General features: G+C 38.7%; 1 protein-coding gene across 1 annotated transcript in view; it reads right to left on the reverse strand.

Moving 5' to 3' along the window:
• Positions 1 to 25,631, reverse strand: part of LOC126335577 (ATP-binding cassette sub-family C member 4-like) — a 295,393-nt gene that overhangs the window by 60,530 nt on the left and 209,232 nt on the right. The window contains exons 11-16 of the mRNA XM_049999008.1: positions 22,366 to 22,549; positions 20,475 to 20,627; positions 12,395 to 12,591; positions 10,466 to 10,926; positions 9,549 to 9,628; positions 1,211 to 1,361 (exon numbers count right to left, since the gene is read on the reverse strand). Coding sequence (XP_049854965.1) covers positions 1,211 to 1,361; positions 9,549 to 9,628; positions 10,466 to 10,926; positions 12,395 to 12,591; positions 20,475 to 20,627; positions 22,366 to 22,549 — 1,226 coding nt within the window. The remainder of the gene's footprint in view (positions 1 to 1,210; positions 1,362 to 9,548; positions 9,629 to 10,465; positions 10,927 to 12,394; positions 12,592 to 20,474; positions 20,628 to 22,365; positions 22,550 to 25,631) is intronic.

A 25,631-nucleotide genomic window follows, 5' to 3' on the forward strand; every position in this document is an offset into this window, starting at 1 on the left:
TTTGTCTAGACTTTACAACATACCACTAATTTTTTGTGTGCAAATCGAAGTGTACGATTTTATTCGTCCTGGAAGCTTTTACTGTATGGAAGTTATTTGTGCCTATCAGCACAACATCTGACAATGTTTTAACATTAACCTGAGATTCATGAGAATTAAATAATACCTGAAAACATTTTCTGGCAAGTTTTAAAGCAACAGGATACTTAATATTTGAAAAAGAAAACTAAGAAATTAGTGATGGTGATCGCCTTTGAAGTAGCACCCATCCCACAAGTCGTTTTTTTGTGAAGTAGAGTAGGAGTTCTGCCAATCTGTCTTTCAGTGGAAAGTGAAAACATACCTGTAGTGAACTGATTATCCACTGTTACAGAGTTGTTTTATTTTGATGATTTTTTCAGTGTTACCGCATTTTAGGAGCGTGGATTTCAGGTATTTTGTATTAGTGGAAACTATAAGTTTATGGAAGCTCCAACAGTGTTGTCATGATACCAATTAGAAACACTGACAATATATGAGAAACATGCTCAAAAGTATTTTTGACTCCAAGACTTTGATATCATGTGGCAGATCATTAAAGAGCAATTAGTGAACTATCTCCTGCTTCCATTTGTGTTACTTGTTGGAGGGATGGAGAGGTTTTATTTTTCCAAAGGAACATGGAGTAACAGAAAAACCTGACAAACAATTTTTGAGGCCATTCTGTCTTGGCAAAACACTTCAATGAACTGACTGAATATGGTCATTTCTTTGGGATGTAAAATACACAGGTAATTTGTGTCAGTAAACCAATAAATTTTTGTTATAGTGACCAGAAATACTCCGTTTCGCAAATGAACCTTCTGAAATTGTGTCACTAAACTTAAGCAGGCCTGTGGCTTTCCAAAAATTTCTTGTCTACTTACTATATTCAGTAATGCAATACAATTTGTATAAATTGAGGTTAGGACAGGATCTTAAGCCTCTAACATTAGCAAACCCCAAATATCTCAAAGAAAGACTTGAATTACACATCAATAATCAAGGGGTCTTAAAGTTACAGTTGTTGCTCGCTTTTTTCTAGATTACCATTTCAAACATTTGTTTTGAATTCATTTTCTTCCGAGTTAAGTTTTTGAAGGGTTAATTAACATTTGTCTTCAACCTTGACAAAAATCAATACTTACGTTTTTCAGTTACAGGTACTTTAAATAAATGGTGATGTACTTACTGACTCCTTCCAGTCGTTTGATATCTTGTGCTGTCTCAAGATACACACAGCGTATTTTGTAAAACAATGGACCAAGGACAATGATCACAATTACGAAGTAATAATTCACAATTACTACCATTATTAGTATCCCTGTCATGACAAGGAATATCTGAAAAATTGAAACTTTTATTAATAAATGTTAGAATATATTCTGATGAGAATTTATTTTGTATGTTAGAAATATACTGAGAAATAACGAAAGAACTGACTTTGCACTAATGAAACATCTCTGATGGCATACATTAATAATACATACATCTTTTCAGGTAACAAAACTGCATATCAGCTTACTTCACTATTTCAGTAAAAAGCAGAAGAAATACTTGTAAAAAGGTAAGATTTTTTGTTATTAGAAGTCGGCACAGCACACATGAATGGCCTTTTCCATCTTTTTTGATCCAAGGTAAAAGAACATGTTCATTGTTATGGAAGGCAGACCGACTTGCAACCAAATGAAGCCTATCCTCCATAATCTTGTGTCTGATGCCACATTTCGTGAAGAGAATATGATAACTTCCGCAATATTATTTCAGTGGTAAAGGGTGGCGCACAAAAAAAAAAAAAAAAAAAAAAAAAAAAAAAAAAAAAAAAAAAAAAAAAAAATCAGCCCCAAGTACTAGACTGCTCATTGTTGCCCACCAATTGTCATCTATTGTTTTGAAGTTGTTTGCATTAGCTTATTTGTTATTTCTTCATTGCCTAATTAATACGTGTTTATCTATTCTGCTCGTAGCGGTCAACAAATCACGCGTAATTGGTGAGCAGTCTGTACTCAGGGCCGGTTTTTCATGTGCCATATTTTATTTCACAGTGATCAGCCATATAACGCTACAGTTGGCTAAATGGGAAGTTTTGCAGAATCACGAAATCTACAAGTGTGAGAGAATTCTGGTATGAATAAAAACTCTGTGCTCCACAGGGGAGGTAAGTGCTCCCTATTGGCACCTCCCATCTTCAGTCCACATGCTACTAATTTTCAATTTTTCATAACAACTATATACCAATCACAAATGAACGGTGAACAAGTAAAAATGAACAGTTTCCAAAAAAGAGCAATAACCAGTGAACTATTTCCCAAGGGTAAACGACTTTACCCATCTCTAGTTCTGTGACAAGTCAAGCTGTGACTTCCTAGACTTGTGCCAAAGTCGTGATTACTGTAAGACCCTCTAAATGAGTAAGGAGTGCACTGAACATAAGAGGCTGCTATCCAGATGGATGGAAATGTGTGAAGTGAACACAGGGGTATACGTACATTTCATCAGGAATCTCTCCTTTAAGTGCAGATAACCATAGTTGTAAGCAACACCAAAGTATCAGTGCAAGAGCCAAAGAAATGACACCCACAGGGAAGAGTATTAAAAACATAGGAATTAATTATAGTCAAGCACTCACAACCAAGTCCCAGAGTTTGAAGTGCTCCTAAAAAGCAATGGAGCCCACATAATGTTGTTGTTGTTGTTGTTGTTGTTGTTGTTGTTGTTGTGGTCTTCAGTCCTGAGACTGGTTTGATGCAGCTCTCCATGCTACTCTATCCTCTGCAAGCTGCTTCATCTCCCAGTACTTACTGCAACCTACATCCTTCTGAATCTGCTTAGTGTAGTCATCTCTTTGTCTCCCTCTACGATTTTTACCCTCATCGCTGCCCTCCAATGCTAAATTTGTGATCCCTTGATGCCTCAGAACATATCCTACTATCCGGTACCTCCTTGTCAAGTTTTGCCACAAACTTCTCTTCTCCCCAATCCTATTCAATACTTCATCATTAGTTATGTGATCTACCCATCTAATCTTCAGCATTCTGCTGTAACAATACATTTTGAAAGCTTCTATTCTCCTTGTCCAAACTATTTATCGTCCATGTTTCACTTCCATACATGGCTACACTCCATACAAATACTTTCAGAAACGATTTCCTCACACTTAAATCTATACTCGATGTTAACAAATTTCTCTTCTTCAGAAATGCTTTCCTTGCCATTGCCAGTCTACATTTTACATCCTCTCTACTTCGACCATCATCAGTTATTTTGCTCCTCAAATAGCAAAACTCTTACTACTTTAAGTGTCTCATTTCGTAATCTAATTCCCTCAGCATCACCCGACTTAATTCGACTACATTCCATTATCCTCACTTTGTTTTTGTTGCTGTTCGTCTTATACCCTCCTTTCATGACACTGTCCATTCCGTCAACTGCTCTTCCAAGTCATTTGCCGTCTGACAGAATAACAATGTCATCGGTGAACCTAAAAGCTTTTATTTCTTCTCCATGGATTTTAATACCTACTCCAAATTTTTCTTTTGTTCCCTTTACTGCTTGCTCAATATACAAATTGAATAACATCGGGGAAAGGTTACAACCCTGTCCCACTCCCTTCCCAACCACTGCTTCCCTTTCATGTCCTTCGACTCTTATAATTGCCATCTGGTTTCTGTACAAATTGTAAATAGCCTTTCAGTCCCTGTATTTTACCCCTGCCACCTTCTGTACTTGAAAGAGAGAATTCCAGTCAACGTTGTGAAAAGCTTTCTCTAAGTCTACAAATGCTAGAAATGTAGGTTTGCCTTTCCTTAATCTATTTTCTAAGATAAGTCGTAGGGTGAGTATTGCCTCACATGTTCCAACATTTTTACGGAATCCAAACTGATCTTCTCTGAGGTCGGCTTCTACCAGTTTTTCGATTCATCTGTAAAGAATTCGCGTTACTATTTTGCAGCTGTGGCTTATTAAACTGATAGTTCGGTAATTTTCACATCTGTCAACACATGATTTCTTTGGGATTGGAATTATTATCTTCTTCTTGAAGTCTGAGGGTATTTCGCCTGTCTCATACATCTTGCTCACCAGATGGTAGAGTTTTGTCAAGACTGGCTCTCCCAAGGCCATCAGTAGTTCCAATGGAATGTTGCCTACTCCCGGGGCCTTTTTTCAACCCACATAATACTAAGTACAAAATGTTGGCTAAAACCCTAAATTGATGGCAGTGTTTTTATTGGGAAAGTTCAGGAGTCTATCAAAAAGATAGACTAGTGAGAATCTGAAGTAGTGTATTTGTTCCACCGAGAGAAACCTGAAACCCACCGAGAGAAACCCAAAACCCACTGAGACAAAAACCGAAGCTGCATGCAAGATTGCTTGGGTAACATTCAGCATCATGGATGGACGTAAATTTATAACCAGATTTTTCTGCCAACCAACACTGCAATTCCCAGTGACAGGTAGAATGGCCACACCAAAGTGCATTAGTTTTCTTCGTGTTAAGTGTTACTAAGAGGCCCGGTAAGATATGTAACGGGCACGAATAATGGCAGATAAGTGATCGCAGAAGTTAACAGATTCCATGTACTTGCATGAGATGGTGTTATCAGCACCTGACAGAGTTTGAATGGGGCCTCGTGGGTTTCCATTTGGCCAGCTGGTCGAATTGTGACATATCCAGATTTTGGGTGTATACAGATGTGACATAAGTACAACATTGGGCTGGATGGGAATGAGCACCAGATGGGAGGACAGCTGTACTGTGTACCAAGCACACTATACTGCCTTCACCTCTGCACCTGCCATCTGACACCAAGTTACGTATTCCCTGCAACATTCTGTATCATCCTGCACATTTAAAAGCTTACCATCCCTTGTGTAGACTGTCAAACACAACAACAGAAATGATGTGTTTGAAATGGTGCCACAATCAGTAACCCTGCAGTTGGTAATGAATCTTGGCTCTGCACTACCTCAAATGACCATTGTCTGGGAGTATTGTGCAACCTGGAGGTCCTATTTTTTCAAATTTTTTGGAGAGGAACAGCACTGTCACTTCTGGTGTCATGTTGTGAAGTGTCATTTGGGATGAATTTAGGTCATTCAGGTCAATGGTAAGTCATGGACATCCAGAGTTTTCATACGGTACCTCTAATGAGACAGTATCATGGTGCCAGTTTTCAACAGAATAATGGTTATCCATGAATGGTACATGTTTCTATTGACTGTGTGCTTGATGTTGAGGTACTTCTGTGGCAAGCAAGATTCCCAGATCTGTCACCAATAGAACAAGTGTGGGACTAAATCCCAGTGACGGCATCCAGGATATCAAGGACTAGGTACAATAACTGTGGGCCAGCTTGCCTCAGAGGAAACACAATAGCCTTATGGCACACTTCTTGACCAAGTCAGTGCATGTTCAAGGACATGGGGGTGAGTGGAGTTGGGGGGGGGGGGGGGGGGGGGCAAGGTAATCTGTGCCAAGAAGTGAACTCATACTTTGATATCTATGTAATTTTTTCTTGATTTTGTGGTCACTGGTATATCATATCACACACCCTCTCCACCTGTGAAGTTTCATTTCATTTCCTCTTCAACATCTGGGATACTTCAGTTTTTTTGTCAGCAGTGATTATGGAAGCTTTCTCAAAACTCAAAGAAATCCTGTTCATATGCAAAAGGAGTGGCACCAAGGATGGAATCCACACATGGTTGGCACAGAAACTACTACTAGGGATAGTGAAGAAACACCCAAACGGTTAAACTCTGTATTGAAACATTTCTTTACAAAGGAAAACCGAGGAGTTTGCCCTAATTTAATTCTCCCACCAGTGCATGTGTTGTTGTTGTGGTCTTTAGTCCTGAGACTGGTTTGATGCAGCTCTCCATGCTACTATATCCTGTGCAAGCTTCTTCATCTCCCAGTACTTACTGCAGCCTACATCCTTCTGAATCTGCTTAGTGTATTCATCTCTTTGTCTCCCTCTATGATTTTCACCCTCCACACTACCCTCCAATGCTAAATTTGTGATCCCTTGATGCCTCAGAACATGTCCTACCAACCGATCCCTCCTTGTCAAGTTGTGCCACAATCTTCTCTTCTCCCCAAATTCTGTTCAATACCTCCTCATTAGTTATGTGATCTACCCACCTAATCTTCAACATTCTTCTGTAGCACCACATTTCGAAAGCTTCTATTCTCTTCTTGTCCAAACTATTTATTGTCCATGTTTCACTTACACACATGGCTACACTCCATACAAATACTTTCAGAAACGACTTCCTGACACTTAAATCTATAAAAGATGTTAACAAATTTCTCTTCTTCAGAAACGCTTTCCTTGCCATTGCCAGTCTACATTTTATATCCCCTCTACTTTGACCATCATCAGTTATTTTGCTCCCCAAATAGCAAAACTCCTTTACTACCTGAAGTGTCATTTCCAAATCTGATTCCCTCAGCATCACCTGACTTAATTTGACTACATTCCATGATCCTAGTTTTGCTTTTGTTGATGTTCATCTTATATCCTCCTTTCAAGACACTGTCCATTCCATCAACTGCTCTTCCAAGTCATTTGCCGTCTGACAGAATTACAATGTCATCGGCGAACCTCAAAGTTTTTATTTCTTCTCCATGGATTTTAATACCTACTCCAAACTTTTCTTTCGTTTCCTTTACTGCTTGCTCAATATACAGATTGAATAACATCGGGGAGAGGCTACAACCCTGTCTCACTCCCTTCCCAACCACTGCTTCACTTTCACGCCCCTCGACTCTTATAAATGCCATCTGGTTTCTGTACAAATTGTAAATAGCATTTCGCTCCCTGTGTTTTACCCATGCCACCTTTAGAATTTGAAAGAGAGTATTCCAGTCAACATTGTCAAAAGCTTTCTGTAAGTCTACAAATGCTAGAAACCAGTGCATGTAGTAGTAATGGAAACAATAGTGTCACTGGCATTAAGCAGCAGCTGAAATTTTTAACATTCAACAAAACTAAAGGGAGAGCAACTTCATGGGGAGGGGAGGGGAATTGTTCTAGTGGTTGGGGGGAGGGGGGGGGTTATTTTCTAGGTTTGGCTGTTTCAATTCAGCCCCCGTAGAAGGCAGGCACTGCTAATTGTTCCTCAGCTTCCTCATGCAGCTACTATAGGCTATCCACAAGGAGACCCATTAGATATTCTGTGTGTGTGCGCTAGCTACATGGACAACCCTGCCCACGTGCACTTTGGCAGTGCAGAACTGTCGCATAGGCTCCAACCCAGATGACTGCCCCTTGCATCAGCATTGTCCACCTCTTCCATAAATAACTCCATGCAAAATGCTGGAATGGTTCCCACAATACAGCCAAAGGTCCTGTCCTTGTTTAACTACATTTGCAAAATACATTCCTTTTGTTGCCTAAATAGTCATCTGCTCACCTGTGCCCACTGGTAACTTGCTGATTGCTGGTGGGTATGCGAGCTGGAACAGCCTGCTATAGCTCATCTAGTTTGTAGTATGCCATGTACCCCCAAAATTCTGGCGATCACACCTGGAACAGATTTTCACTCTAGAACATTTTTGTCAGCTCATATGCGCCTTCTGCACCCATCTCCCTACCCTATGGCTCCTATGCCTGTGACTGTCCTCACCGCAAGACTTGCCCTATGTACCCTCCTATCACCACCTATTCCAGCCCTGTAACTGGCGAAACATATACTATCAAAGGGAGAGCCACCTGTGGACTGACATGTTGTATACCAGCTGTTATGTAAACACTGTTTGGCCTTTTACATTGGCACGACTTCCAGCAAATTATCAATTGGGATGAATGGGCACAGGCAGAGGGCGTACACTGATGACAAACAATGTCCTGCAAGTGACAACTGTGAGCTCGGCACCTGTTTCAACACACACACACACACACACACACACACACACACACACACACACACACACACACACACACCATCTGGATTCTTTCCTCCAGACACCAGTTTCTCAGAACTCTGCAGGTGGGTACTTGCAATACACCATGTCCTTTCTTCCTACCACCCACCTAATAAGAACATTAGGTTCTTCCATCTCAGTATTCTTCACAGTAACTACTCTTTTCTTCGCTCCATTTTAGTTGTCTACATCTTTCATTCTCTTACCTGTCTACTTTTCACCACCGCCTTCCACCTCTTATGTGCAGCACACTTAGCTTTTCACTCTTGTTACCTCCTGCATGGTGATTAATCAGTAATCTCTGTCTTGCAATTACCCTGCCTTCCACCTTTAAGCTCTCAGGCTTTCAAATCTCATTTGATGGAGTCCCCAACAATCAGTCTTTCCTTCTCATCCCGTGCAATAAGTCTCCCCTGACCCATGGTGATGGGTGACTTTCTCAAAATCTACCTCTTTTCCAAGACCATTCCAGTCCTTTTCATTCACCTCTCTTCCTTCCCCTTCAACCCTTCTGCCTGAAGAAGGCGGCAATGGCTCCAAAAGCTTGTCCAATAACTTCCTTTTATGTGTGTGTTCTGTGCCACTTGGTGAGTAGATCTTTTTTATTTATCTATCCAGTTAAATTATTTAGACCATGTGATATGTTTTCAGGAAAACTGACATGAAAAGTAAAAAACAAAGAACACCAAAATAGTGCACCACTGACCTCAAACAATGAAATCTTAATGTCATTTTCTGAAACAGCTTTCTTTTCTGTTGTATGCAGCAGTGGGTCCTGTCAAATCAATGAAGTCTTCACTAAACTATTTCTTGGTAACAATGTGCATGAAGATCAAGAAACCCACCCAGGTAAGGACTATATATTCAGTATCACACTACTAGGAGATGGATCGGTATTTACAGTATTCTGGAAGTATATCTCCAAGAGAATGAGGACAGAGACAGGTGGGGGTGCAGGGAAATGACAGGGTGGAAGGAAGAAGAAGATGAGTGAAAGAAGAAATGAGTATGCAGTTAAATCCAAAAATCTCTGAAACCATCTGCTAAGGATGCTAAGAAATGGCAGCAGGCTGGTAAGACATTTGATTATGACAAAACAAAAAAAAAAAACAACACTACAATGCTCTGCCATGACGTCCATTAGAAGACCTTCAAACATTATAAATCAAATCTCAAGATGCTTCTTACAGAGCTATCTTCCACGAAACGATATGAACCAGCAACCAAAATGAAGATGGATGTGCCTTCTGGACAGAGGAGCACAAACAAGCCCACTGACAATGTATGAAGAAATTTTCACACAGAAGAAAGCGATTGAAGTTCAATACGTTTAAAGTCAGAGCTAATGAATGGGAGAGTAACAATAATAATGTAATACCTTTTACACTTTTTTGTCATCCTTTCTCCAACATTTCAAGTAATGATCTCCTAGACTTAAAAATAAATCTATGGAAAGAAATGTCATGTGTAATATATAGTTTGATTTACAGACAAATTTTATTCCTTTGGAATCAGTTATTGTGGGCTATGAATTTAAGGCGAAAGCTGACACAGTGCTAAAATAAGGTATTACTGAGAAAGTGTAAGTACTTTTAGTTACCTGTATAGCATCTAGCATAGCTCTAGGGAGCATTTCATCAACTGCACCCATGTCCTTGGAGAAACGATTCAACACGCGACCTAAAAAGCAATTATTATTCAGTACATAAAAACAATAGGAACAGAACTAATACATACTCAACAATCACCACTAGCAAAGAAAAACAGATTACTAGAAACTTCTTAATCAAGAAAAAGTAATAGCTTATCATAGCTGTTTCTACATGTTGTCGTTGACTGTGCAGTTACAATGGTGGGCAAGTTAATAGTGTGCAAATTCCAATAGGAGGAATATGATGCTGAGATGAAAGGAGTTTAAGTACCTGCCATAAAAAGAGAGAAGTGCACACAGTAACTAATTTTTCTGTCTGAGAGACTGGGCTATGAAAGGTTCCACAATAAAAGAATCAGGAAATAAATTAAATAAGAAAAATAGCATCAGAATTGAAGTTATCACTTGATTATTTGACAAAACATTGATTCATGTGGGTGACACTGAATAAATTCTTTGAAGGAAACATTGAGCTACAAATATTGTGAAACAAAAGTGCCAGCCCATGTTCAACTGTTGTTCTAAGCAGAACACTGACGCATAGATGTGTAGTGTATGATACGACTTCTCTTGTGAGAGAAAGTAACAGGAGGTGAAGGAAAATCGAGGAAAGGAGACGGTGGATCCAAAATATACATATTAACCACTAAGTATTATTCCACCTTGGATATTAACTAGTCACACAGTTCAACCAGGTATACAAATTTGCAAATGTGCCAGTTGTGTTCATTGCAATGTGGCAAGCAGAAGCTCGTTCTCCATGAGAAGTTCTGTTAACTATCTAATGAAAAAAGCTACCTATCAAAAGAAACAATCTTAAACACAAAAAACTGAATTTTAGGAGAGGAAGATAAAGCTATACGTACCTGATGGATTGGTGTCAAAGAAACGCATTGTTCCTTTCAATATAGTATTAAACATTCTATCATGAAGCCCCTGTGAAGAATTCATTGTAATTTTGAAGAAGACTAGGGATCTCAGTATAGTTATAGTTATACTTCCAATTATACATATAGTATATATGTATATATACTGATCTCTTGTGAAGAACATAGATCTGTGATAAATTGGCTGATTATCATAATCTTTTAGAGTCAAGCTGGGATTATTTTTTTCTGAAAACTCTGAATCATTCCACTCAGTAGAAACATCAAGTCCCAGAATTGCTTCAGTTGTATTCAGAATGTCAAGTAAAGTAGTGTTTGAGAATGAGTTTGACTCATCAAGGGGAAATTCAGCTTCAAAACTGGGAACAAAACTGCTGTTCGGCATATTATATGCATCCTGCTTAGCTATTAATTCCTTCCTTAGTTGCTCCTGGTTAGTCCTGGAAAACAACAGGAAGAAGATTATTCTAAAGTTTCTGCATTGTTAACAAAAAAACCTCATATATATCAGAGAGAGAGAGAGAGAGAGAGAGAGAGAGAGAGAGAGAGAGAGAGAGAGAGAGAGAATTAACTATTATGTACTGATGCAGTACTCTTAATTTTCCAAGCAACAAGCACTGCATATCATTGTTAAATAACGGTATGTCCATAACACTATGCTGCTGTTTGATTCTTACAGCTATGGCACACATTAGGTCTGCTATAGCATAGATTTAAAAAGTTGAATAATGTGTATTTTATCAATTAATTGTCGTGAACAGTTGTCAGCAACTATGATCAGCTTTCTCATACCACCACCACCACCACCACCACCACCACCACCACCACCACCACCACCACCACCACCACCACCACCCCTAATCTATTTGTCTATTTGTTGTGGTCTCCTTGCCTATGGGAACAGCTTTCATTCACAAGATATCAGACAAGTTGTACGTACAAAGCAATTTAGATGCTGTGAAAACAAGAGACAATTTCTGAATACCTAGTTTTGGCTTAAATGCGTGGGATCAGGTTACTAAACGTACCATTTTTAGAGATAATTTACACACTGTCACCACTAAAATACTGTACCAGAGCAACCAATTTTCACAAAAATGCAAAAATCACATTTAACTATAAAAGTAAATATCTATATGAATGTGTGGTGTGTGCTCTTCCTGACATGCCCAAAAGAAAAAGACACCATGAGGGATCAGCAGCTGTGACACACATTGTGTAAATTGAAGGTGGAGTAGGAAAGGAGGGGAAAGGGGCAGGGGACAAAACAGGGGAACTAACAGTATCAGCTGCATCGGGACTTTGTGCGGAATCAGCAGTGATGAGTGAAGATGTGTGCCGGACCACAACCCAAACCTGTTATATCCTACTGACTACGCATTTGTGTTAAACACTGCGCCACCTGGACACACTGTACCACAAATGTGCAGACTATCTCAGCACGTTCCTTGGCTGACTCATATTCCCACTTAGTGCTACCTATCCACAGACCCATTCCTGTCCACCGTGTTCGTTAATTTTAGGTTCCTGCTCGGACATGGACGAGGACTGTGGATAGATGGCACTAGGTGGGAATGTGAGTCAAGAAGGGTGTGTGCCGAGATTGTACACGCATTTGCAAGGAATACTATATTCAGATGGTGCAGTGGTTAATGCAGCTGCCTGGTGAGCATGAGATCCTGGGTTTGGGTCTCAGTCCGGCATACATTTTCACTTGTCTATTTCACGTGAAGTCCCAATGCAGCTGATATCATTAATTCCTTCCCTTCCCCCTCAATTTACATAAAAGTGTATACAATGTGTGTATGATCTTGCTTATATCTGTGCTGACATAACTTTGCAGTAGACATTCTTCCATTCTTGATTTAGCTACCTTATGAAAAACAGAACGGTCTAAAATGGTCTTACCAATATGTCACCCAGTAATCTGCCCCACTGGAAGCAATCTGTCCAAGCAGGAGCACAACAACCAGCCAGCAAAGTAGCAACCAACTTGATCCAGCCGTAAAGTAATCTTTGTAAAGCGTGTTGCTCAGTTTTCCCTTCTCAAGCATTTCAGCTGTTTCAGTTGGCTCTTCCACCTCGTCATCCTCGTCACCTTTACTCTACAGAATGAAAACCACCTTAATTTCCCACTGTTCATCATAATAACTCATTAATATTCATCATATTTATTTACTGCTGAAAATACACATCCATTGTTCCTTAAATCTTAAATAATACTATTTTGAACTTCATCACATCACTCAGATACAAATTTCAGCTGTACAAGGATTGATAATAATTCTAATCGTGACGATATCTTGAAATGTAGCATTATCTCTGTAATAATACATTTGAAGCTCGAGCTTTTAAAAGTAGGGGTTCAATTAACTACAGCATTTCAAAGAATAATGATAAGGGGTTAATGGAAACAGATACAGGTTTTATCCCATTCTGGTATTACCTGTAGTCAGGTTGCCTTTATCAGCTAGTTCTTTAGTAAAAATGGGAATGAGGAAAAGAAGAAGTTACATGCCTTATCAACTGAGCACAATCTGTAGGGTGAATTAGACAATATGCACTACCTGGCATGGCAAAAGACGTGATCTTGTCATTGTAGTATACTTGGCTCCATTCTAATCCTTATTTCCAGATAATCACTAAATGAGTCTTGTCTTTCTCCCCCCCCCCACCCTCCCTCCCCACACTCCACGAAGTAGGACCATATTTTTGCAACAAAATATTTCAAACAATTTTGAACTAACAATATAACACTTTCATTTAAGTTTGGTTTCTTTTAGAAGAGCTTTTGAATGGCACATTGACTGTAAAAAGATGTCAGTGTTAAAACCTGAATTTATTTATTTTATTTATTTATTTTGTATTTATTTTTTTCTATCCATTTGTAGACAATATATATTGTATGGATGTTGTAAGCAAATACATATATATATGTGATACAGACACACGGGTATATAAAAGTACAATTGCATTTCCTAAATATAAACTACAGTTATTTGTCTTACTGTGTTTTATGATTATACATGATGTACCACTCTGTTATTGAACATACTAAACAAAGCCCCTAGTTACATTACTCAATCAGTCACATTGTCGACTAAATTTTACCCACTTTCCAGGTAATATCTTTTGTATTCTGTGGAAGTATTGAATAGTTTAAGTCCATTGTATAGTACACTATTCTGTGTTTTTGTTTTGTTTTTTCTGCTCAGATGTAGGTGGTGACTTCATCTGGTTTCATGTTCGTGTAGGGAACTGTTCGTTGGGTACTGATTGATGTTTTTCAATATGTGAATCACTGTTTGAAAAATGTATTCACAGGGAACAGTCAAGATTCCCACAGATTTAAACAACTCTGTGCAATGCATTCTCTTGGTACTATTTGTCATAATTTGGATGGTTCTTTTTTGTAGTTTGAAGATTGTTTGCATATTCTGAGTATTTGTTCTCCAAAAGATTATTCCATAACAAATGATTGAGTGCACATATGCGAAGTAAGTTGCTCCGGTGGATGAGTTACTACACAAAAGTTTTATTATTCTTAGGGCATAGCATGCTGATGCTATTCGCTTTCCAAGGGCATTAATAGGTTCAGTCCATTAAGCACAGTAAGTAATCCAGACTCCTCATGAACCATTCAAAATTTCCCAGTGGTAATCTATATATAGTAAAATGAGGTGTAGATGTAAGAGGAGTGTAAAAGATAAAGAACCTATCTTGTAATATTCCTATAACGAGTTTCATTTTCATATGGCTCTGTGCTAAGTGGAAAATTAACTACAAATCCAGAGGTCCATGGTTCAAAACTGATCACATGCTATACTATTCAAATTATTCTTGTTACTGTGATTTGATATATAGCCTGTTTTATTTTTGAAGTTTAAAAAAAAATCCAAATCTTTTTCCTTCAGAATGAGGACAGCTTTACTTTACCACACAAACAACAAAATCTTGCATGAAATTGTCATTCTGCAGCAGCGTATGCATTGATATGAAACTTCCTGGCACATTAAAACTGTGCTGGTGCCAGACAGAAACTGAAACTTGGGCCTTTTGCTTTTTGTGGGCAAGAGCTCTACCCACCGAGCTACCCAGCTGTGACTCACGAACCATCCTCACAGCTTCGCCTGTGAATGGCAAAGGTCCTGAGTGAGAGTCTCAGTCCAGCTCACAGTTTTAATCTGCCAGAAAGTTTCAATAAAATCCTGCTCGAAGGTAATGGAAGCAATTATGTACGCAAGAACCATACAACACCTGTCTCAAAGTACCTCAGCATCAGTTTGGATTTCAAAAGGTTCTCTCCACAGAATATGGTATTTTTCAGTTCACAAAGTAATTAACGTTAGAGAAGGTAAAATATTATGCTTACATGTTATTTTGCTGGTAACTGGTATTCACCTTCTCAAGCTAGAAGGATGTAGAGTATCGCATTAATAAAGTCAGAGTGTTGACAATGAACCAGCATCTTCAGAATGAAGAATAATCATTACCAAGGTAACCCACAGATCTATATTGGGTCTGCTCTTGTTCTTGTTCTTGTTTTATGAATTATCTTCAACCATAAACTCAAGAAGCAGTAGTTCTCTTTGCAGATGATGGAACAATTAAATTCAAGCTCAAAAACAACTTCAAGAGTTGAAAAAGTAAACAATTTCCAAAAAATTAATAAGTTGTGCTCTGTAAACCAACAGTTATTGAATTTAGATGAAGCACAATTTATGCATTTTAGTAGTGGACAAGGCTTGACTGCACCATTAAAAATACTGCATGAGGGTCTGCATTATAGTAAATCAATGAATCAGAATATATCACATTCTTAGATGTTTACATTGACAAAAAACTGAACTGGAAGTCTCCTGTTACAGATCTCAAACATTTCTGCTCTGCAACTTCGGCATCATGGATTTCATCAGATTCTGGAGATTATGATGATGTCAAAATGTCAAAACAGTGGCTTACTTTTCCCATTATCATTCAATAACGTCTTATGGCCTCACATTCTGGTGTGACTTCATCAAGGGGAAGTATGTAGCACAGAAGTGTGTAATAAGGAAAATATGTAGTGACTACTTCAAAACCTTGCTTGCATTCAGCTCGTCAAACAGTTTGGCATACTGACAACAGCCTCAAGTTAGTTGTCCACAGTCAATGACATCCTGTAAAGAATAGCATTTATAAATATAATACTAGATGGAAAAATTATTTAACCATACATTATTCACCGTTAGTCTGACACAGAAAGGTGGGAGGTTTTACCAATAAACACATCTGACTACCTGCCTAGTAATGTAAAGAATTTGATGGATAGTAAAAATAACTTCAAACTCAAATCAACCAATATCTCTCTCTCTCTCTCTCTCTCTCTCTCTCTCTCTCTCTCTCTCTCTCTCTCTCTCTCTCTCTCTCTCTCTGTGTGTGTGTGTGTGTGTGTGTGTGTGTGTGTGTGTGTGTGTGTGTGTGTGTGTGTGTGTGTGTGTGTGTGTGTGTGTGAGAGAGAGAGAGAGAGAGAGAGAGAGAGAGAGAGAGAGAGAGAGAGAGAGAGAGAGAGAGAGAGATCTGCATCCATTCCATGTCCTCGTGAGATGTCACAACTTTGATCTTCAGAATATGCCAATAACTAACAAACACTTTTACATGGAAGAAGCAGCACTTTAAATCATTAATTTCAAAATTTGAAACTATGTGTTAATAGTAAATATTTATTAAATTCTACACTGTCACGCGAGTTCATGGTACATATTAATGTACAAAATAGGTTTGACCTGTTGCCTCAGTCAGAAACTGATGAGCCTCTCACAGAAGTAGATGTTGACAGGGCTCAACAAGCTTTCAGCAGCAAATTGATTAAGAATGTAGGGAAGTCTGCAAAGAGAAAGAAAGTCTTGTTGCTAGGTAGTTCGCATGCTAGGGGTGTGGGCCAACTTCTGCAGGATGAATTAGGGTTGGATTACCAGGTCACAAGTTTTTTCAAACCTAGTGCTGAACTTGGGCAGGTTACAGAGGATTTAGGTTCACTATGTAGAGGCTTTACTAAGGAAGACACCGTGGTTATTGTGGGTGGGCCGGGCAACAGTATTGACAGAGATCTGGGGTACAGCATACAGCGTGACCTGGCAAAGATTGCATCGGCATCGAGTCATACCAGTGTTGGGTTTGTGTCGGTTCTGGAGCGCCACGACCGGACTCATTTGAGCTCTTCTGTCAGGAGAGTTAATTTGGAGTTGGAACGGCTACTTGGATCTGGTGCAGGGTCACACATTGGTGTGGTTCCTGTTGATTCACTCTGTAGGTGGGACTATACTAGACATGGCCTACACCTCAACAAGAAGGGGAAGGGTAAACTGGCTTGGCCGATAGCAGGAAATTTAAAGAGGGGAGGAACTACATCTCATGGTGGAAACTCTTTTTTAGTGTAAGATCAGTGTCCAGTGGGAAACTCAGCCAGGCAAGTACTAAAGATGTTAAAAAAGTTCAAGATACTCACAAAAGTAAAGTGAAAAATAATGTTAGTATATTTCATCAAAATATTGGGGGATTGAAGAATAAAATTTATGAGCTTCTGCTTTGTTTAGAAGATATAGAAACCAAGAATGTAATAGATATACTATGCCTGTCTGAGCATCACATTGTCACTGATATGCAAAAGGTTAGCATCAATGGGTACAAATTAGCTGCACATGTAAGTAGAGATAATATGATGAGAGGAGGAGTTGCCATATATGTCAAAAGCTTCCACAGTGCAAAAAATTTAGAAACTAAAAAATTTTGTGTAGAGCAACATATGGAAGCATGTGCCACTGAACTAAAACTAAATGATGGCACTTTCATAATTGTAACAGTGTATAGGTCCCCCTCAGGGAATTTCCAGCTATTTCTAGAAAATTTGGATGCTTTGTTGTGCTATCTGTCAGACAGGGGGAAGCAAATTATCATTTGTGGGGATTTCAATGTTGATTCCCTGAAAGAGTGTAATAGGAAGAATGACCTTTTAGTATTACTCAGTTCTTTCAATTTGAGCTCCGTCATTGATTTTCCTACTCGGATAACAAAGAACAGCAGTACATTGATAGATAACTTTTTTATAGACCAAGATAAGTTTCATAAATGCTTATCCTGTTGAGAATGGTCTTTCAGATCATAGTGCACAGTTACAGTACATGACATAGCTCCATGCAGTATAATAAATCAGACTTTCAAAGCAGTGCATTCAATTAACAACATAAATATTGCAAACTTTAGGGAAAGCCTACAGCAGCTAGACTGGGATGAAGTGTATAAGGAACCTGATGCAAACTTGAAATATAACTTATTTCATGATACATTTTTAAGGGTATTTGAAAATTGTTTTCCCAAGAAAATAGTTAAACATAATTCCAAGAAAACATATAAAAAACCTTGGCTAACTAAAGGAATAAGAATATCTTGCAACCGTAAAAGAGAACTGTATCTAACAGCAAGAGGGAGTACTGACCCCGAAATTGTTCAATATTATAAAAACTATTGTGCGGTACTAAGAAAAGTTATTAAAAAGTCCAGAAGCATGTGTATCATGTCTGAGATCAGTAACTCTGATAACAAAATTAAAGCAATTTGGAATATTATTGAAAGGGAAACAGGGCAACCAAGAGCACAGGAAGACTTTAGTGCCATAAAACTGAATGACAAGTGCACTAACAAACAATCAGAAATTGAAAATATTTTGAATAATCATTTTTTAAATGTTGCGGAGAAAATAGGATCTAGATCTTCACTAGAAGAGGCAAGGCTTCTAATAGAAGAGGCCATACCTGCGCAGTTTGAAACAACTAATTCCACCAACCTCTCCCTCTGAAATCAGTAAAATAATAAACTCACTGAAAAGTAAAAGCTTTTACGAAATTGATGGCATTTCCAGCAAAGTACTTAAAGCTTGTTCCCCACGGATAAGTAGGATTCTCAGCCACGTATGTAATAGCTCTTTGGAGCAGGGTGTTTTCCCTGATAGACTGAAATATGCCATTGTAAAACCATTGCATAAAAAGGGGGATACGTCAGATGTCAACAACTACCGCCCAATCTCTCTTCTGACAGCTCTATCAAAAATTTTTGAGGAAGTAATGTATTCAAGAGTAGCCTCCCATATTTGTAAAAATAAAGTACTAACAAAATGTCAGTTTGGTTTTCAGAAAGGCTTTTCAACAGAAAATTCTATATATGCTTTCACTGAACAAATATTAAATGCTCTGAATAACCAGACATCACCCATTGGTATTTTTTGTGATCTCTCAAAGGCCTTTGATTGTGTAAATCATGGAATTCTTTTAGATAAGCTAAATCATTATGGTTTGAGTGGGGCAGTGCACAAATGGTTTAATTCATACTTAACTGGAAGAATGCAGAAAGTTGAAATAAGTGGTTCGTGTAATGTTAAAACAACAGCTGATTCCTCAAACTGGGGTGCTATCAAGCACGGGGTCCCACAGGGTTCGGTCTTAGGTCCTTTACTGTTCTTGATATACATTAATGACTTACCATTCCACATTGATGAAGATGCAAAGTTAGTTCTTTTTGCTGATGATACAAGTATAGTAATAACATCCAAAAACCAAGAACTAAGTGATGTAATTGTAAATGATGTTTTTCACAAAATTATTAAGTGGTTCTCAGCAAACGGACTCTCTTTAAATTTTGATAAAACACAGTATATACAGTTCCGTACAGTAAATGGCACAACTCCAGTAATAAATATAGAATTTGAACAGAAGTCTGTAGCTAAGGTAGAATTTTCAAAATTTTTAGGTGTGTCCGTTGATGAGAGGTAAAACTGGAAGCAACACATTGATGGTCTGCTGAAACGTCTGAGTTCGGCTACGTATGCTATTAGTGTTATTGCAAATTTTGGTGATAAGAATCTCAGTAAATTAGCTTACTATGCCTACTTTCATTCACTGCTTTCGTATGGCATCATATTCTGGGGTAATTCATCGTTGAGTAGAAAAGTATTCATTGCTCAAAAACGTGTAATCAGAATAATTGCTGGAGCCCACCCACGGTCATCCTGCAGACATCTATTTAAGGATCTAGGGATCCTCACAGTAACCTCACAGTATATATATTCACTTATGAAATTTGTTGTTAATAATCCAGCCCCGTTCAAAAGTAATAGCAGTGTGCATACCTATAACACCAGGAGAAAGGATGATCTTCACTATGCAGGGTAAATTATGCTGCCACAAAAGTCTTTGGGCACCTACCAAACAGCATCAAAAGCCTGACAGATAGCCAACATAAATTAAAAGAATTTCTAGATGACTACTCCTTCTACTCATTGGCTGAATTTTTAGATATAAACTAAGTAAAAAAGAAAAAAAAACTTAATCATTAGTGTCATGCAATATTTTGTGTAATGTAATTTCTTGTACAGACATCTTTTATTAACCTGACACATTCCACATCATTACGAAGTGTCGTGTTCATGATCTATGGAACAAGTATTAATCTAATCTAATCTAATCCAATCTATTACATAAGCTTTCAGAGCCAGTTGCTCCGTGTGTGTGTGTGTGTGTGTGTGTGTGTGTGTGTGTGTGTTTTTTTTGCTGCTGCTTGGTGAGTGTATTTTTTTACCTATCCAATTAAATTATTTAGTCAATAATTGTTTTTATTGTTATGTTATATTTTCTGCTAACCTATTCTCTGCTTTCACCAATAACGACTAATTGGAGAAACTTTGTATTGTGTCATATCATCATATTTTATCCAAAACACATATCCAGCACAGGAAGAACTACTACTTCTAAGCTTATACACGAGCTGTTGTTATAATTACAGTATCTTTGATGCCCCCATGGGAACAACACACTGGAGTGTGCTCAATATTCATGTCACCCAAAGCTGCTGTTTAGAACTGGATCATATTTCTGTATTTGTGTGCCAATTCATGTGTTTCCTCTGTTTGTGGTTGAATTGTAATATATCTTATTTTCTATTTACACTGCATTCTTACAAATGTTGAAGTAATCGACAGCTGCTGTCTCAGCTCCTCTCGTGATGATTTAATTGCTTCCTTTGTCTCTTCCTGGTTGTTAGCCAGCATATTTGCAAAATTCTTCTTGCTGAGAGTAAGTTCACTAAATGTGCCCTGGTCTTCTATTTTACCCTGTGAAAATTGGAGAAACTAATTTAAGTGAACATGTTTACCACAGAACTACTGCTAATGTACCGACGCACCACTGAAAATAACATAATGCAGCTGATGGATGAGGTTCTGTAATTCATTTAGGCAAACAATTCTATGTCTTATCATTTGAAGCCAAACTATACAAACATTTTGTATAGTCTGATGTACTTTTTGTTCCTTGACATAAAATTTGAACGATTTTGTTGATGACTGATTTTCATCATTACTTTATGACATCTGAACCAAAACCAAAAGGATTTTTAAAAAGGTAAGTAGTCTATGCTCTACTATACAATGAGGTGATGAAAGTCATGGGACAGTGATATGCAAATAAATAGATGGCAGTAGCATCATGTACACTAGGTGTAAAAGGGTGCTGCCTCTGTGGAGCTCTCATTTGTACTCAGGAGATTCATGTGAAGAAGTTTCCAACACGATTATGGCTGCATGATGGGAATTAACAGACTTTGAACGCAGAACTGTAGTTGGAGATGGAAGACATGGGACATTCCATTTCAGAAATAGTTAGGGAAATATACATTCTGAGATCCAAGGTGTTAGGGTTGTGCCAAAAATACCAAATTTCAGGCATTAACTCTCACCAAGGATAACACAGTGGCCGTGCCTTTATCTAATGACCGAGAGCAGCAGTGTTTGCGCAGAATTATCAATGCTAATACACAAGTAACCCTGCATGAAGCAACAGAAGAAACCAAGGTGGGACATACAACAAACGTATCCATTAGGACACTGAAGCAAAATTTGGCATTAATGGGGTATGGCAGCAGATGACTGATTAAGTGCTATTGTTAGCAGCACGATATTGCCTGCAGCGCCTCTCCTGGGCCTGCGACCATATCAGTTGGACCCTAGACAAGTACAATATTATGGCCTGGTCAGGTCAGTCCCGTTTTCAACTGGTAATAGCTGAAGGTAGAGTTAAGAGTATAGTGCAGACCCTGAAGCCATTGATGCAAGTTGTCAACAAGACACTCCGCAAGCTGTTGGTGACTCCATAATGGTGTGAGCTCTGTTTACATGGAATGGTCTGGGTCCTCTGGTCCATCTGAACCTGTCATTGACAGGAAATGGCTATGTTCGACTACTCAGACTATTTGCAGCCATTATGGGCTTCGTGTTCCCAAACAATGATTAATTTTTATGGGTGACAAAGCATCATGTCAGCAGATCACTATTGTTCCCAACTGATTTGAAGAACATCAGAACAATTTGAGCAAATGATGTGGCCATCCAGATCACCCAACATGAATTGCATCAGACTTTCATGGGACATAATTGAGAGGTTAGTTCATGCAGAAAATCCTGCACCGGCAGCACTTCCACAATTATGGGTGGCTATAGAGGCAGCATGGCTGAATGTTTCTGCAGGGGCTTCCAATGACTTGTTGAGTCCATGCCACACACAATTGCTGCATTACACTGAACAAAAGGAAGTTCGACATGCTGTTGGGAGGTATCCCATGACTTGTCACTTCAATGTAAATTTTCTTTATAGAGTTTTGATTTATGTTGCTTGAACTGCTGGTAATTTGATATTACCTAATTCTAATTCATTTTGTCACTTTTCAGAAACAAATCAAAGACTTCAAGTTGTTATTAAGTATTTACTTTTTGACAGGACCATCTCACACAGTTTAACTCATATTTAAGAATATGATTTTAAGTTTGATTAGATTTTATACCTGAATTTCCTTACATTGTTTAGGATTATAATGTGATCTGCATCCTTAAGGTACTGCAATTGGTGGGTAACCAAGATTCTTGTCTTTGTACACAAGTAACCATTGATGCAGTCTTCATAAAGTTGTTTACCAACATGGGTGTCCACAGCAGAAAGGGGATCATCCAAAAGGTACAAGTCTGCATTTCGATAAACGGCACTGCAATATAAAGATAATTTGTAATTTAAGTGTAGACTTCAGACAAATGTCAGTGACACTATTTTCATGGATGGTTCATATAACATTGTCAACACGTTACCAAGCACTAATTTTTTCTACCTATGATTGACAATTTATGAGCAATATTTCTTATGTTTGGAAAAGAAATTATATGATAACAGTGCTATAATAGTCTGTGGGAACAACAACTCTTTAAGGTCCATGTTGCATCCAACAGCAGAGAAAAGAAACCAAAATTTAGTTTTTACACCTTTCCTTTTAAGCCATTTGTTCTATCTGTTCATTGTAACTGTCCTACACTCACTCGTATTTACCAGTGTGACATTTTTGCCAGTAAATTTGTTTTAATTTTGCTACAATAGTATCAAAATGTTTTTGCATCTACTTATCCAAGTAGAACTTCCCCACTCTGTTGACGTGCAACAAACATGCTGAATTATCCATACACTGGTAACGTACAACACTATGTTCCCGCTGAAAAATGGACCATGAAACTGGACAATATTACTGTGAGCTTTCACCCAACCACGTACTCTTTTTAGTGGATTAAAAGGTTTGATGAAAGATACAGAGCAGATTATTTGTGAGGTGAAAAGTGAGTGTGATTATGTTTCTCCTCCCACAAGTGTCAGCAACAAAGGGGAACACTTGCACAAATCAATGTGGCACAACCTTTTGATCCTATTGACTACAGTGAGTCAGATCAAGTTACCCCGATAATTAACTGTACCACCAAGGCTACACCCACATGCAGTCCATTGTGCTTAGGCACTGGAAACTGAGAGAACGAACACATTTACTTCCCCATGTGGAACCCAACTGGCTGAGTTACATGAGAACAGTTACAGTTTATCTCCTGCACTATGCTTGTTGAATGAAGTTCTGTACAACCAGAATCTAGATCACATAATCTAGTGCCACAGGAACACCATTTCAGTGATGTTCTGCAATATGTGAATTATTTTTAGAAAAATGGCTGTGAATACATACGAATGTGCAGTAAATCACGAAGGAAACAACTCATTTATTTTAAAGTACACTAATTAGAGAAGGGAAGTTGCTACTCAATATATAGTGAAGATGCCGAGTCGGGATAGGCACAACAAAAATATTCACACAATTATAGTTTTCGGCCATTAAGGCCTTTATCAGAAAAGACACACATACACACACAAACTCATGCAAACACAACTTGCACACACGTCTGCAGTCTCTGACAACTGAAACCACACTGTGAGCAGCAGCACCAATGCATGATGGGAGTGGCGACTGGGTGGGGGTGAGGAGGAGGCTAGGGCGGGGAGAGGGAGGGATGGTATGGTGGGGGTGGCGGACTGAAGTGCTGCAGTCTAGACGGAGGGCAGAAGAGAAGGTGGGGAGGGGGGGGGGGGGGGAGTAGTGTAAAGGAGAGAAATAAATTAAAAGACTGGGTGTGGCAGTGAAATGATGGCTGTGTGGTCTGGAATGGGAACAGGGAGAGGTCTGGATGGGTGAGGACAGTGACTAACGAAGGTTGAGGCCAGGAGGGTTATGGGAACGTAGGATGTGTTGCAGGGAAAGTTACCACCTGTGCAATTCAGAAAAGCTGGTGTTGTTGGGAAGGATCCATATGGCACAGGCTGTGAAGCAGTCCTTGACATGAGGGATGTCATATATGGCAGTGTGTTCAGCAACAGGGTGGTCCACTTGTTTTTGGCCACAGTTTGTCAGTGGCCGTTCATGTGGACAGACAGCTTGTTGGTTGTCATCCCTACATAGAATGCAGCACAGAGGTTGCAGCTTAGCTTGTAAATCACATGACTTGTTTCACAGGTAGTCCTGCCTTTGATGGGATAGGTGATGTTAGTGACTAGACTGGAGTAGGTGGTGGTAGGACGACGTATGGGACAGGTCTTGCATCTAGGTCTATTACAGGGGTATGAGCCACGAGGTAAGGGATTGGGAGCAGGGGTTGTGTAAGGGTGTATGAGTATACTGTGTAGGTTCGGAGAACGGAATCCTTCCTACAAACCCAGGATCCTAAACCCCTCACCTGGTTCAGATTCATTGATGACATCTTTGCTATCTGGATTGAAGTTGAGAACAGCCTATCCATATTCCACCAGAACCTCAACAACTTCTCCCCCCGTCTGCTTCAACTGGTCCTACTGAACCCAACAAGCCACCTTCATAGATGTTGACCCCCACCTCAGAGATGGCTATGTCAGTACATATGTCCATATCAAACCTAGTAACCATCAGCAATACCTCCACTTTGACAGTCTACACCCATTCCACACCAAGAGGTCCCTTCTGTACAGCCTAGCCATCCATGGTAGTTGCATCTGTAGTGACGAGCAGTCCCTCTCAAAATATACCAATGGTCTCATTAAAGCTTTCACTGACTGTAGCTATCCTCCCAACCTTGTACAAAAACATATCTCCTGTACCTTACCTTTTCATTCTCCCACCACCTCCTGCAGTCCCACAGACAGTTTATATAAGCACTGACTGAAATATGTTTTGTGATTAGACCGTACTATCTACCGATGTTGAACTTGGTATGTTAGTCTTATATTAATGATATTATTCCTGCTCGCTGCATTTATTAGGAAATGAAAGTTTGCTTGTGTTTCTGATATGTTGCTGAACAGAACTGAATTTTCATTATTTAAAATGTTCCAAATAAACAGTTTCAGTACAATAGACACACACGGTAGACATGAATATAAACAAAGCAATTGATATGACAGAGTACACATTTAGACACTTGATAACAAATTTCAATTTTTTTAGAAGTCAATGAACAAAAAAATAAACTGCTATATGAAGAATGAAACAATTTGGCTGCAAGTAAGGAAGTGGATAATATAAAAATATACTTGTATTTTGTGCAACGGTACTTACATTTTACAACATTTCAGAAGAAAGAGTTGGTAGTCCAATAAACATATACAATGCTGATTTATTGCTATTAGAAAATCTTTTGTGTTCCATAGAAATATTGCATAGAATTCAAACTTTCTGTAGTTTCATGCGTGGCCCATCATCAGACAATCTGTTAAAAAAATATACAAGGTGC

Source organism: Schistocerca gregaria, chromosome 2, assembly GCF_023897955.1.
Source record: "Schistocerca gregaria isolate iqSchGreg1 chromosome 2, iqSchGreg1.2, whole genome shotgun sequence".
Classification (NCBI taxonomy): domain Eukaryota; kingdom Metazoa; phylum Arthropoda; class Insecta; order Orthoptera; family Acrididae; genus Schistocerca; species Schistocerca gregaria.